Source organism: Anoplopoma fimbria, chromosome 16, assembly GCF_027596085.1.
Source record: "Anoplopoma fimbria isolate UVic2021 breed Golden Eagle Sablefish chromosome 16, Afim_UVic_2022, whole genome shotgun sequence".
Taxonomy (NCBI): domain Eukaryota; kingdom Metazoa; phylum Chordata; class Actinopteri; order Perciformes; family Anoplopomatidae; genus Anoplopoma; species Anoplopoma fimbria.
In genome coordinates this window covers 18,097,505-18,113,751 of record NC_072464.1, presented here as the reverse complement: position 1 = coordinate 18,113,751, position 16,247 = coordinate 18,097,505, and the positions used below count along the sequence as shown (strand labels likewise).

The 16,247-nt window shown below is 40.0% G+C and overlaps 1 protein-coding gene across 1 annotated transcript; it reads right to left on the bottom strand.

Moving 5' to 3' along the window:
- LOC129104478 (UDP-glucuronosyltransferase-like) lies at positions 1-4,439 on the bottom strand. The gene is made up of 5 exons (XM_054615186.1): positions 3,474-4,439; positions 2,748-2,879; positions 2,542-2,629; positions 2,197-2,416; positions 1-930 (listed from the first exon to the last, which is right to left on the bottom strand). The coding sequence occupies exons 1-5, from the start codon at positions 4,332-4,334 to the stop codon at positions 648-650; spliced, it is 1,584 nt and encodes a 527-aa protein (XP_054471161.1). The 5' UTR covers positions 4,335-4,439; the 3' UTR covers positions 1-647.
- Between the last annotated feature and the right edge of the window lie 11,808 nt (positions 4,440-16,247).

Below are 16,247 nucleotides of genomic sequence, written 5' to 3'. Positions count from 1 at the left end.
TAGTTTTAACAATGCTCTTTATGTGAATAATTGTCAAGGTCCATATTCCATGTGTCGTTAGCTTGCTTACTAGCAGGCTAATTCAGCAAAACAATGTACGAATAAAGCTATTAGCTACTGTGGTTAGCTTTAGTACAGTAAATTATTCAACCCACTCAATAACCAAAGTTAACTTCTGCAGCCTATTAAACCATCCCACCCACACTCACAGTGCTGGACAGTCCAACTGGTGGAAACATTTCAAAGTAAAGTGTCAATTTAATTAAGTTTTATTTATTTGGCAAAATATCACATTAGTCTGTATAGTGTATTTTTTTCAAAAATAGATTTGTTAGTTTAACCCATTATAAAAACTTATTACAGATAAAATCATGACAAAAGAAACACCATGCACACAGTCTGTATAGTGTATTTTTTTCAAAAATAGATTTGTTAGATTAACCCATTATAAAAAATGATTACAGATAAAATCATGACAAAATTGACACCATGCACGCACGCACATACACAAACACACACACACACACACACACACACACACACACACACACACACACACACACACACACACACACACACCGACACACACGTTTCATTTCATTACAGAGCTTATAGAACAAATCACTGATGAGGTTGCATCAGAAACATTACTCTTTCTTTCTCTTTGGAGTCCCCTTTCCGAAACACTTGCGGGTGCAGAACAAGCAGCTTTTGACTGTCACCCATAAAACAGTGATGAGAAGGATGACAAAAAAGCCAAAGACATCCAGGCTATGGTACTGAATCCAGTTTAAGTCATGTGCAGCTACCCGTAAATGTTCAGCTCCTTTGTGCCTCATGACGAACTCGGTCCAGAAGACAGCCAGGTCCAAAGGCTGAACGGGACGGTCCAAGTGTATCTGAGACAGCTTCACTATCTTCTCTTTGTAACTGGGGAGAGGTAATGTTTTAAAAAAACAAAGTTAATAGCATGACCTCCAGTTCTGTTCATCAAAAGGCCTGCCGTGTATCCTCACAGACTTTAAGACAACTATTTCCTAAAACACTGCTTGAACTTAAAATGTCTTAAATAAGATGCCAAATACTTATGTAGGTCAAAATATACGGTAAATAAACACATAAACAAGATAGTTTACCCTATAACATCAACATCAGGAGCAAATTGGTGACCTTTTTGACTACTAGAAGCACTATGGAGCTGTTTTTTCTATAGGTGGGCCCACATTTTGTTTATCTTGATCATACGCACAAAGACACTGTATGCACACATGCTGTGTCTTTGCTTGTTTGTAGCATGAATGTGGATGTCCAAGGCATCAACAAACGTATCAAGCAAACTAGCTGAAAAAAAGGAACTTCTTAAAAAAACATTTTTTGAAATATAGCCTTTGAAAATGTTTCATGAGGAAGGAACACGTTTGTTAAATCTACAGAATACAGACAATGCGTTCTCGTGAGAAATACACATAACAGCGGAGCGAGGGAGACATCAATGGAGCACTCCCTGTACAAGCCCACACAGTCCAGATAAGAAGTCTTAATACATGAAAACACCGGTGTTGTGGACTATGGGCGTGCCTGGACTTGACAGAGAAATTATGAAATTAAACATATTATTTTACATACTAGAGTGTGAAGTAAATATTTTCAAATTGTTCTATATTCGGCTGTTTATATGGTTTTTCATCCGAGGAAAGGTTTCCTGTGGCTTTTTCGACCTCTAATGACTGTATGGAGTTGTTATTTCTATGAGCAGGTCCCTGTTTTGTTTGTCTGGTGCACACACACACACACACACACACACACACACACACACACAAGGACACACATGCACATGCAGTTGATGTGATACACAGTCCTGCCAATGGTTTCACACTATTCACTGTAATATGGGTGGTAATGCGCCAAGGTACGCAGAAATGAGCTTGCAATGTCAAAGAAGAAGAAAACTTAATGATAGAAAACATGGATAAAAAACAATGCTGCATTTATAATACTTAAAAAGTCGGCTTTGCAAATGTTTTATGAGAAAGGAAATGCACTTAACACATTTCTTAGAGTTCACAGATGCACATGTTTTGTTGAGTTACACTGAATTTAAACATAACATTTGTAGCCTTTTCTTTAATAGTGAGTTCCATGATTTACACATACCAATAACTGACTATTCTCTTTATTGAAGTGCACGTGTCTTACCTTTTGTTATTGATGATGTTATCCAGTGCAACCAATAGGGTTTCAGTAGTCATATCATAAATTGTGAGTTTCTCTGCAACACCTCGGGACACCATGCGATGCACGTTGTCCCCCTGGTCCCCAAACAGTGGGAACATCAACATGGGTACAGCGTTGCAGATGCCCTCATAGATACCATGTGTACCTCCATGAGTGATGAAGGCTTTAGCTTTGGGATGGCCTGAGGAGCACAGAAACAATTTTAGATGCAGTCCAAAATGCAGGTAGTGTTTTATATTACTTTGATTAGTTTGGTATGAAGTCATGTTTTAGTATATAACACTGTCTATGTAAAACTAAACACACCTAGGAGATCATTCTGAGGTAACCACTTCATAAGTTTCACATTCTTTGGTACATCGTCAGGTAAGACTCCAGTGTATCTCCAAACAACCTGAAACAGAAATAATACATGTTTTGGTGGTGGGAGACCCCGGAACCATACATAAAAAGATACAGATTATTGGATTAAATCTCAGTAAAGTGATTTAATCTATAATGGTTATTGTTACCCTTTGAGGAATTTGCCGAAAGGCATCAAAGAACTGTTTAGCCTTCTCCTCAGGCATGCTGGACACCATTGAGCCCAGGGTAAAGACAATAAAGCCGTCGTCTCCTGAGCCATCCACAAATTCCTTCAAGTCCTGCAGGGGGGTTAAAAAAAGACACCAAAAATAGTTTTAAAACGTGTTAAGTAAGATCTAGTAGGCAGTGACCAAAAGCTGCTGTGATGCATTATTTTAAAGTATATTGAAAGGAATAAACTCAATCAACATTGTATACAGCACATATCCACCCAATTAAATACTATTAGAAGCATGATCTTGATTGTGCTAAGATCAACCAACCCTTTTTGCTTGAGTATTAGATTCCTGTTAACACAACAGGGCCCCTCACTTATTTTCCTAGCTGGCCATAGTCCACAAATCTGCTTTCCCTTGCTCAAATTCCACACACTGAATCTTCCATAAGATTCTTTCACAATGTTTTGGGTCAATTGTTGGTCAATCATGATAAACAGTGTAAGAAAATATCTTTACAACATTTTCAGCACCTGGTAGTACTAACAAATGTTAGGTGTTTTTTTATCTGGTTTTCACTCTTTTTATTCATTACATCAACATCTCAGGAGTTTGCTTTCGCCTTACTCTACACAGAGCAGGTATGCAATTTGCCTTACGTGAATCTAGATGTGGTGCATGCTTGTTTACTCTGGCATTCATTCTTTGAATACTCACCACTGGCAGAGGAGCTATCTTTTGACAATTGATCCCGGCAATAAAAACCATGTTTGGCATGAGAGGTTTGGGATATTCAAAGGTAAAGTCATATCTGAGAAGCCAGATAGCGCCATGACTTAAAAGGTCCTTGTAGGTTATGTTGTCTCCTAAGTACCTGCTGACCAGATCGTCAAAATGGTAATATATTACTTTGCACATGTATGACTCCAAAATAGACATCAGCATGTTTTTGACTCTCTGTGGGAAGTTCATGATGTCTGTGTTACCAGAGAAGTACACAGGAACATAGGAAGGAGGAGCGGGGGACTGGTTAGCCTTTGAATCCAGATCACATGGAAGTCCCCGCTGGAAATAAACCACTGGAATGGAAAAGACATGAGCCAGGATGGAGCCACAGGGAAGGAAGGGGTCTGTAAGCACAAGATCGAAGCCAGCTCCCTTCAGTTTACTCATTAGAGGCTGGTTGTGTAGCAAACTCTCGCAGGCTGTCACCTGCATTGACGTAAAGTTAACCAAACGCTGCATGTTGATGAACATATCTGTGATTTCTGGTGGCTTGAGGAAAACTCCATCCTTCAGCTGGTTGAATATTCCATCCAGATCAGATTTGGTAAAGGGCACTTGGTAGATCTCAGTCTTGTAGCTATCTGAGCCTTGCATCAACAGGCTGCTCTCAGGCACCACCACCACAGCCTCATGGCCCCTTTTGGTAAGCTCCTTCACCAGTATCTTCATGCTAAGCCAGTGACTCCCATCCACAGGCACAACCAGCACTTTCCCCCCATAAACGGGCCCCACACTTAGGCAGCACAGCCAGGCCAGCAGCCCCAGTGCAGGGAACCACACCCCGCTGCTCATTGCCTCCTCTCTGTAGTGCAAGCTTGCTCCTTGTCAGAGCTAGTGGTAGCTGCTGTTAAGAGGAAGCTTTTATGTGTGTGTGTGCGTGAGAGGGAGTGTGTGTTTTTAAGTCCTGCAGGAAGCTGCGTTTGCAGGCGGGCTTTTATGTAACCACAGGAAGACAGAGTGAGTGAAGATTCCCAGTGGAATTCGCCTACTCAGAGTCTGACTCCAGATAATCATTCTCTTGTGGGACTTTGCTTATTTTCTTTTCTCTTCGTGTCTTTCCTCTTATGTCTTGGTATGTTCATTTACATTCAACATATTTGTTGAAGTGACCACTTTTAACTTTTCTATTGTGAGTTGTGATTAAGTTTTGTTGTTAGAGCATGTGAAATATTGCAGTCTAAGCATTATAGAAACAAAAAATTAAATATGTTAACAGAAATAAGTCGAGCGTCTCTTGGTATGTCAACAGCAAAATTGGTAACCTTCATTTTATTTATCATGCTAACTGCAATTTCTGTTTGCTTTCTTATTCATTTTCCCCAGCAGTGGATTTTAACGTTGATTAAGACTTGCAAGTCATGGTGGCTTTGCAGAGTTTGCAGCTCGTACTGCCTATTGGAAGGTGCAAAGTCCTCTGTTTACTTTGGCTGCTCCTTTTCTCCTCCCCCTGGAAAACATAGACATGCGTGCCTACTGGGCTATTGCATATGACCTCTTTTTGACTCATTTCTTTCTCACTGTCTTCAGTCACACGCACATGTATACCTTCAACCCAAGTTAAAAGACAGATGGCGTGCGAAGCCAGTCGTAATAGGAAACCTACACCCTCCTCTTTGGAGGAGGGTGATGACATCCAAACAACAATGTAAGTCTTGGGTTACCCTTGGTTACAATTTGCTTTGCTGAGGAGACCCTTTATGAGAGTAACTGTTGCACTGGTTGTGAAATGATTGAGTTATTAGATATTCAACTTAAATAAGCAAAATAAATTATAAGAAGAATATCAGGACTAAAGAAAGTTGAGCTTCATGGATCAATGACACAAACAAAACACCATAAAATTCTCTTATCTGAGAATGTGCTGTCTGTGCATGATTAGCATTCCTCCTCAGTGTAAACAACTAGCTGTAATGTACTGTCAGAGAAACACACATACTTTAACAGATTCAGGTGAAAGACAGTAGCCGGACTGTGTTTGTCCCACTTCTTACAATTTTTGGTGTTTGCCAACAGGAGTATAGTATAAGAAATATAACTGTCTTGTTGTTTAGCTGTTAAGATTTTAACTTGTTTAGTATGGATTTAATTAAGAGTTTAAAGTTTGCTGCAACCAAAATAAATGGTCTAACAGTGTCTCAAAGTCCTTCCCATCAAACTTTTTCCGGAGTCACAATCTTTCGGTTTTGTCTTTCTGTGACTTTCCCAAACCAACAATCCAACAAGCATGTCCACTTCATGCAGCGTCTTGGAGTGGTGAGGTTAAAAAGTAAGCAAGGTGTTAACTTGAGTTGAACTTTGATTGTACAAACGAGTGAAACATCATGAATATCTTTAAATAGAGGCTATTAAAAAATGTTCATTGTTAAAAAGCTACATCTTGCACAGTCTATGACCATTTATCCCACCTTCAAGTGGGGCTGTTCAGAAAAAGTATATCACCACAACACTTTTGCCTAATGTGATTGAACAGGGCAAACTAGTAGAAACAAATTAAGCAGGTGTTAAGTAAGTGTCACCTTGCTTCAAAAGGGTTCCAGAGGCTTGTGAAACTTGCATGAACTTGCACGGCCATTAATCACAAGTCTGAACCTGCCTGCTGTTGGACCCAGTGCTCAGCTTTTTATTAAAAAGCAAGACCACAACGGAGATGGACATTCTGACTGCAGGAAAAGTTAGGCTGTTGCACAATTAAAATTGCGTGAGAGAAAGGGATTAGTCTGTGGTGGCTGTAGTTTCACAACCTCTTGAATCACAATCAACGTGCACAATAGTTGACCTTTATTCTACTCTGTCTATCAGGAATTGGCACATCATTTCTTTAATACAGTCCTGTAATCTGTGACATTTCACTTTTTATCTCTTTTTCATACTATGAGGAGTTGACAGGAATGGAGTGACTGATGGTCTGATGATTATTAGATGCAGTTATAAGTTGTAAATCATCACATACTGACTTAGACCCATTGGCGTCACTTTTTAGCGCACTGGGCAGTCGCAGTAAACATATGGTTAACGTTGTCAATTTGCAGAGGTTTAGGCAACACAACCACTTAGTAAGGTTTAGTATAATAAGCATGATTGGGCTTAAAATAAGTACGTTAATTTAGTAAAATACATGAACAACATAACATACGTACGGAAAACCGGTATTAAAACATCACTAACAAAGCTTCAGATCAACTCGACAACACATTGAGATGTGAACACTGGTCTCAAAGACTGGTCTCAAACACTGGTTGACTGCATGCAGACTGGCCTTTTTGTGGCTGCCCCATTTTCTTTGGGATGCAAAACTTTCATCAGATGCAGATTGTCTTTATCTGATGAAAGCTAGCAACACGTTTTGGTATCCACATTATTGCGGTATCCAGTCATTTCTGATCATGTCTGTTTAGGAAAAGTGCATAGAGGATCCATTTCTCACTCAGCAGCATTATCATCTCCTTGTCTGTCAGCCAGACTCCATTTGTTTTTTTCTGGCTTTAGCTCCATCACTTTCCATTCCCCTCTTGATTGTAGAGAGTGTTTTCACAAATGGTGCCTGCTGCCAACAATCTGCAGCAGGCACCATGCCAACAAGCTAGAATCCAGTTTTTTATGTGTGTCCCCCCCCCTTTTGTTCACATCCGTTTCCACAAAGAAACTCCAGGAGTAACAGTTCTGACATGAGAAAGGGCTGCATTTGGGTTACATTACATTACATTACATTACAGTCATTTAGCAGACGCTTTTATCCAAAGCGACTTACAGGAAGTGTATTCAACATAGGTATTCAAGAGAACTACTAGTCACCAGAAGTCATAAGTGCATCTCCTTTCTTAAACAAGCATCTTAAAGCATAAGCCAGAGCAAAAGTATAGTGCAGAGGCAGATTACTACGAAAACAATAATTGCAACAGACTAATCCGAATATAGTAAGTGCTACAAACTACTACGAATAGGATAAGTGCAGTAAACAAATACAAATTCAATAAGTGCAGCGAACTGATACAAATACAGTAAGTGCAACAACTAATACGAGTGCAATAAGTGCTACGAGGAAGGCTCAGGGTAGTACTTCTTGAAGAGGTGAGTTTTCAGCCTGCGCCTAAAGATGGGCAGCGACTCTGCTGTCCTGACGTCGGTGTCCTGACGTCGGTGGGTTGGTATGTAATTCGCTATACAACATGAAAGATGTTAGTGTCATGTTGCATTGCTGACATCCAGACACAGGAACTTCGTAACACATTTTGTAATACAGCAAAATGCAATTTGACAACTCTCCGGCCACCTGCAACGATGGATGAGATGTTTCAGTCCCTGTAGTGTTTGGGACTCTTTAACAGGACGACCTCATCATTATAACCAACTCCACAGATTGAGCCATGCTGCACTTTGTTCTGCTGACACTGCAGCTGATGTGCCGCAGGGGAGTGTTATTGATGCTCTGGTACTGTGTGTGGGGTCAGTTTGCTAGTTTAGGAAAAAAGGCTCTGTGTCTTGTATGTCCAGGTTCAAGTCCACGGTCATGTTGTATTGGTGTCACGGCAGGGGATGCCACCATTGGAAATGACTCCTTAAAGCCCATGACTTACATGTAGGGAAAATAATATTATAGTAGCTCAACAGCGGCAGCAAAAAGTCCTCCATCACTGTTAGTATAGTTACATGTGGTAGATAGGTCACCCTGATTTAGGCCTTTGTCCTGTTATCCAGTGTGTTGAGATGGGCGGAGAAATATTAAAAAAAAAATATTGAGACTTAGGATGCGCTTTTTTCAATTTTCATGTTATCACTATATGACAGTTCTCATGTAATTAATGTTTTCAGCTTTAATCAACATATTATCATGTGCAGCTCGTAGACAGGATGACATAAAAGTGGAACAAAGCTTCACACAAATTAAATTCTAACACGCTCATAAAACCTGAGGATCCAGTTATAAAATGAGGAAGTATGAGAACATGCTGACAACCTGCCGAGATGTACCAAATAAAAATAAGTTATTTATCAGTTAGCAGCCAAGCTGCTGCCTGTCAATCATATCTGGCTGCACAACTAAATAAAACAGATAATTAATTTCAGATCAATACGAACTGCTTTTAGGGATTTTGTCTATTTACTTGCACAATTTGTGTGGGTTGCATTCATATTTTGAGCATTTTATGGCAGATGTATTTTTCATTTGTGGTATAATTTTAATTAAGAAGTTCAAACAAGAGAAACATCTGACTTCTAAAGTGCTTTGAAGACATACAAAAAGAAAATTAGAGTCTTTCATGAGAAACTCCTGTTGTGATTTAGTTTTGATGTGACTGAAAACCATTGAGTGATTGTATTATTTAACCAGATGGTGGTGCCAAAGCCATCAAAGCATCTCCAACTGGATGTTTTCTGTTCGTTTACTGTATCATTCGTCATCAATCCAGGGAGATCTTCCTATATAATTTAATTCCATGAAACATTAATTCACCAAACTCTTCACCAACTAGGTAACTACTAACTAGCAGCCAGCTCTACTGTATGTTCTCATCACTTAAAGCTCAGTTGACCAATCCTACAAAACACTGACATATTTGTGCAAAAGTTTCAAGTAGACAACCGAACTTCAACCTTTCAACTTTCTACTTATGTCCCCAGATGGCATTTGGCTTAAAGCATATCATGCCACTGCATCATATACATCTATACTGAGCTGTAATCCACTTCATAAAAATTAATGGGAGTCTGATATCAGTGGTCAAAGTTCAGGGCAGTTGGGATTATTCCATGGTGTCATTTATGAGACTGTTTGCACGTTACACATCAAGACATTTCCAAATATCATATCCATGCCAACCGAGCAGACTTGGATAGTGTTTGTAGTTTACAGATGGTGTGGACTTTACATTTATGCTTTGTTAAATTAAAAAAATGAAGCATGACTGTGTACATAGCAAGCAGTGTGCACTCCCTCTCTTTCTTTCTCCTCCGGCTTTTGTGTGCAAGGCTCTAAGATTTTGTTTGGATTCCAGTTTGGAACAGAAGGCCCAGATCAGCACGAGAGTCATTCTACTCAAGATATGTGCTTCGGTTTGCCTGCATCTAATTCTACCTTCAATAAATGGCAAATGAAAGTACCAGAATTTAATCTCAAAATATCTTATTGTGTATGTAAACATACTTCTAGTCTACATGGTCAAAAAAAAACAACTATTATTCTATATGTATTTTGTATGAGTAAGATGAACTTTATTTAGTACTGAAACCTCTAGTCTGAAATTCTAATTAAAGATTTCAAATTTGTCGGTGATGTTTTAATGGCATAAGGGTGTAGGTCACTGCAATAAATCCAAACTCTATTGTGGGAATCAGAAAAAAAGGGATAGACAGTAAGGAGACACCTTCACACTGAATTGATACTGCACCAGTGCTGCAATCAGAAACATTTTGTTCTTCTTGTGTTTCATTGTCTCACCTCTATATTTGGCTTATATTGCCTCATTGCCTCTAACACACATCTACAATCCCTGGACTTTTGCCACACAGCCATTCAATCTTTTATGTTGAGAAAGTTGATGATGATTAGTCTTGCAAACTCTCAGAGCAGACAATATATATATATATATATATATATATATATATATATATATAATATATATGATATTTAAATGATCATTTAAACTGCAGAATGTAACCTGAAGGTTTAAGTATGACCCGATTTACCATTTCATATGTACACTGCAAACTGCTACTGCAAAGTCTTCTCTGTAAGGTGAGGTGTTTGGCTGTAACCACGTGGTGGTGCCAAAGTCCCATGGATCCCTAAACTCCAGTCTGGTCCACAGTATAAAACGGTATTGCCTTTGTACAGCCATCAGCAGAACGTTTGACCTTTTGCTTTCTGCACCGTGTGGTCAGGAATGCTGCATCAGCCAGTTCTCAAATGAATTAAGATCACTCACCATTGTGCTTTTCTTCCCTTGCACCATTCAAACAGCCCTACCTACATGATTGTGTTTGCAAGTTGGGAAATCTTATTGTGGACATTAAAAATAATAATAATAACGAAAAAAAAAAAGTTTTGTATGTTTTCTCTGCAGACAGACAAGAACATCTCCAGGAGTTCTTTACTCTAATGTGATCTAATCTAACACATAAAACACACAGTGTGGGGGGAAAACTAGCAGTTAACGCGAGATAACGTGTCTAAACGTTTAAAGGGTTAAAAACGTGAACGTGTAGCCAGGGGCGCCGCTAGGGATTTTGGGCCCCATGAAAAGAATCTTTACAGGGCCCCCAACACAGCGGCAAAATTTTTTGATGCTATTTTACATACAATTATGCATTTTAATGGTATTTTTGACTATCATTACCATATTTGTGAAAGAAGAACAGCATGACAGTTGACATGTACAGTAGGGGAAGAATATAAAACATGTGTGATTATATGTTAGTTAATAACTTAGTGTCATTATTTTTTCTGTATTATAATTTCATCATCATTAGGGGCCTCTCTGGGCCCCCCTCCATCATGGGCCCCTAGAATCCGTCTCCTTTACCCCCCCTTTTCGGCGCCCCTGCGTGTAGCTGAACAAAACCTGATAACAGTGACATCAAGCCTCTTACTTGTCTCCTGGACGGAGAGAGGGAGACTTCAGAGGGAGATCTTTTGGGTCTGACTCTCTGCACGGATGCGCGTCGACCTTGGAGTCTCCAGACGAGCAGCGGAGGATTTTACGCACTGAAGAAGTAGATCCGAGGAGAGCGCACAGAGAGCGGACTGCTGTCGACTCAGCTGCGGTCCTGTCACTCGGATCCTGGCTCACTTTTGCTATACTTGATGGTACATGGTCATAAATAATACCAGTGCTCGGGTAGTAGGGAGGAATATAGTCCTTCAGAATATTTCGGTTTGACTTGATTGGCAACTTAGAGGAGGACACTGCATGTAGTCTGGTCCACCTTGTGTGTAGAGAACTACAAGTGTCCCAGCTGCTCAGGGGAGATCCACTCAGCATCCTGAAGAGGAGACGGTTGTGAGGATTTTAGGACTCTTCTCCCAGAGTGGATTGAACCAGCAAAGAGGAGTTATTACAACAACAAAAACCGGTAAGGACAATTCAAACCTCTTTAAAGTCCTTCCACATGTAACGATGGGTCTTTAAGTGATTTCCACTTTTCCCTCGCAGGTGATCACAGCAATGCTTCAACAGCATGTGCGTCTGTCCCTCTCCAAATCTTCCAGAGAGGATTTAAGCGCCGTTCATTACGAATAAGTCGAGAAGTCATTGAAGATGAGAGCTCTGCAAACATTCCTGTTTCTTTTCCTCCTGCACCAGGTGAGCCGTGAGATGATGGAGTATAATATGTAGATGTAACTGTGACCAAGAAGGTTTTCAAAAAGAAAGTTAGAGACAGTAAGTGGCTTTAGTGTGCTATCAGTTTTTTTTTGTTTGTGTTGATTTGTGTTGATTTTAAATCAATAATCACATTACATTACATTACATTACATTACAGTCATTTAGCAGACACTTTTATCCAAAGCGACTTACAGTCAGTAGTATATTACATATCATTCACCCATTCACACACTGATGACAGGCTACCATGCAAGGTGCCAAATTACGTTATTATATTTATAATAATAAATATTGTCAGCCCCCTACAATACATTTATTTGTTTCACTCAAAGTTGCATATATCCCTATCATATCGTTTATATTTATGTATTTTGCTGTTTTGTTGTTTATTGCAGATCTGCATCATATAGCTCAAGCAGTGTAAGATGTATCTATCACTACATAATGCAAATGACAGTCAATTGAATTTGACACAGTTATTAGCAGAAAATGTGTTGACCGACATGAACACATAAAGTCTCAGAGGGGATAAACGTGTTTTTCTGTTATTTGGCCATATTTAATACAATAATAAAATATCCTCATTCAATGGTAGGGTTAGGATTTTTAAAGTAAACATGTATTAAGTTTATTAAGACATCTCATCACCTTTACAAATATAGTGGCATATCGTTTTTGCAGCCTATGCAAAAAAAACATATTTCAGAAACATAGCTAATCAAATTGTGAGGATTCAATTTTGCAGAACAGACTGTGACTTTATCAATAGCCATAATGTATATTACAATATGCAATTCATTTACATAACAGCATCTGAATTAACTTATTGTTCATATTTGGATTATTATGTTTTTTTCCTTAGGAAACATTTAGATATAGAAAAAATGTTTGTGCATGTCTATTTGTACAATAACACAGGACATTTACATTTAATTCAGAGTTAATGTGAGCATACTACTCATTATATTATAATGACCAATTTTGCTTAGATTAGATGCAGTATTAATTGAGTTTATGTTGTTAAAAAAACATTTACTGAATCTAAAGTAGCATTCATTGAGGTGCCTGTTTGCAGAGTTTATAGTTTTTTTTATCATTGTGGTGAGTTTTCATTTTATGATATTATGGCCTTGGTATCCTGTCTCTGTCACTTATGGCTTCACAAAATAACAAAACAACTGCCTATTCATATGTCCAGCTACATCACATGGATATTTGTGGTTAGAAATCATTTTCATTTATTTTGCTTCCAGGCTTTAACAAGGTTTGACCCCTATGCTGAACCCTCAACACCGTGAGGTGTCGTATTAAAAGAAATCAAGAAAAAAATACACCTGAGAACAATAGGTGAAGATTGCGCATTCCACAAATTTTCAAAGCCTGCACCGTTCCTCCTTTATGATTTAAACAATGTGATCAAATCACAAGTCCTTGTGTGAATACATCCGAAATGAATAGTATTTACCAGAGATTGGCATCTCTATGTAGTCTAATTCTCTTATTATTGCAGGAATAAGCACTCCAAAGGAAGATCATAAGCTGTAGGGAAATATAAAGGTCTTCTCCTTCATTTTATTTCCAACGGCTGCTGATGGCGGTTGAATAAAAGTGTGGGTTTTATCGTGGTCATCCTGCTTAACGGACTCTTGCCGTGATCAGACCTGGACAGAAAATGCCATGTGATTGAAGAAGTTCTTCACATCTGTGCTATCCTCAAAAGAGGGCTGCTTTAAAGATAGCCTTGAACTGTGCAGATGCAGCGCCAAAGTGCTGTCTGCTCTGGCTGCTGTGGTAATCAGCCCTGTGCCCATTGGGAGCTCTGCCTCCAGAGGGAGAGACTGGCCGCCTCCCTGGAGAGGCTCTCTGCATATGCCTCGCTGGCTTCCATCCCAGCAGACCCACCACTGTCTGACTGGGGACATACTGGCCCTTATCAATATTCCCCCGCCTTCCCAAGCATAGAACATGTTTAAATACCAGGCTGATGCTAACTGAAAGCATTGAATATGCACCAAACTTCTAGAGCTGCAAACCACGTTTTTTTTCTTAGCATGTCTGCTTTGTCGATAGTTTACTAAAGGGGACTGTAAGGATGTGATTGGGGTGACATGTGGCAGAGTCGCAATGCTGGCTTTCAACCCATGGCACCACAGGATGCATCTCAAACGGTTGTAACAGGAGATACATTTATTAATGTATTAAGTAGAAGTCCAGCATCTGAAGCAGCTTTTTCGTCTGATATATTTGTGGCAGCGTCATCCAAAACAAGACACCGAAACACAAACAGTTTTCTTTTTTTCTTCTCCATCTTCATACACACCCAGAACATGAATCAAATGGTGAAAATGTAACCCCGGCCTGAGCATCTGTGCCATACCCCAGGGACAAATAAGAGGGTCAAAGCCATCCTGGGAGAATCCATTCTTCCCCCATGACATCTGGTGCAGTTATCCTGTGTGCAATGACAGCAGAACAATGTAGATGGGGATAAAAAAAAAAAGACATACTTGAGATCCCTGCTCTCTGCCATCTCCCTCGGTCCTGCCCTAGAGATTGCATGCAGGGAAAGTGGGGTTTTCAACGCTACTCGGGATTAAGTGTGAGAAGACGATGACAAAGTCTATTATGCCTTTGTATCTTATTGCCGGGGTGAGAGCTCTTCGGTAATGTTATGTCACGACAAAGCATCTACGGGGCCCCGTGCCAAGAGGATCAGCGGCGGTGTTAAATGTATATCTACCTCCTCTGTTCCCCGTAAACGGCGCCCAGGGTCGCGCTGAGCAGGGCTGGAGCGAGCATCCTGATAGAAGAGTGTGACGCATTGAAGAGACAAAGCTTAGCTGGTTACTCGTAAGCTGAACATGTCTTGTCCTCTGGATCCGCCACATGCTTGGAGTTCATCCCTGCAACTTTGATGTGCACTGATTTAAGGGATTACAAGTCACTTCCCTGAGGATTTAGCATTCACTTCAACAGTTAATTACAAAATTGTATTTATTGCGTGATTATTTATCCGTTCATCCATCCACGGAAGTGTTAAAACCATTAGAACAAGAAAGTCTGAATGTGAAGTCGATTTGGGTCAGTTTTAGCCGCTAATATTATTGTAAAAAATCTGCCGGAGGACTTTTTTCCCCGCTTGTGTTTTTTCTCTGCAATGCTGGAGCGAAACAGTGAGCCTCTATTCAAAGTCAGAGGGGGCTCTGGCAAGGACAACAGTTTTATCCCTGTCTTCATAACAAAACACAAATTCTACGTAAAATCCCTCTCTAAGGGCTCTTTAACCCTTTTCCCCTTCCCCATGCTCAATTAGGTTTGGTTTTATTATTTATTTATTGTATATTTAAAGGCAACTAACACTGGGAAGAGTAATAAAATGTACAGTGGGGGGGATTAGGAGCAGCTCTTTAATCTCACGCTTCTGATAATACTGCATGGGCTGATTGATTAGTTTTTCAGGAAGCTTATGTCAGAAAAACCTAATCCGTCTTTGGATTGTGCCAGCCTTGTAAGGTTTTCCGTGCTGCCACTTTATCATGGCGGCGAATTACAGAGCTGCTGGGCTGTGATAAGGCCCTCGTCTCTTTTACAGACCCCACCGCCCAAACCCCTGCACCCCCACCCGGCCCCCTCCCTTTCCCTCTGGACAATAAAAAAAAAATTGTGTTTATATTCTTCACATCCCTGCTCTGCCTGGTCCTCACATCAACCTCTCCCAGGATTTGCCTTGTAAGAAAGAGAGAGAGAGAGAGAGAAAAAAGAGTGGAACTTAAGTCTTCAAAAACCCACCAGAGAAATTGGGTGAGGAGGGAGGAAAAATATGAGAGAAAATGGCAGGCAGGCCAGTAGAACATTTCTGTGGAAGTGATTAAACATGGATTGACAGAGTGAAAGGGCCTTGTATGCATGTGGTGCCTTCCAGGAATCTTTTTAGGCCTTACATGGTGCTGATGTGTATCTGTGCTCATATTGGGGTCACAATCTTTCTAGCCAGAAGGCTTGACTAGATAATCCCTCATAAACAATACTGTCTGTGGCATTTGCAGTCCTCAGCCTGTAAGTTGTCTCAGACCTCTGAAGGAAAGGTTGCCATTCCTGCGCGTTAAATCCCTCAAATGTATCTTGCAGGGACTACAGGTTGTATTGACTGTGTTGAGCCTTGCAACCTATTCCCTTTTTCCAATCATCAATCATAATTGTGTGCGCACTGGCAAAAAAAAAAAAAAAAATCCATGATAAAGGTCCTGAAATGGAAAGAAAGAAGTTCCAAATGACTGATAGGTGTGACGCAATTGCCCTTTGCATTGACAATAACCATAATCTGGCTGCTGGATGGACCATTAAAGACTTAACTCAAACAATTATGAGCAGCGTGATTACTGCC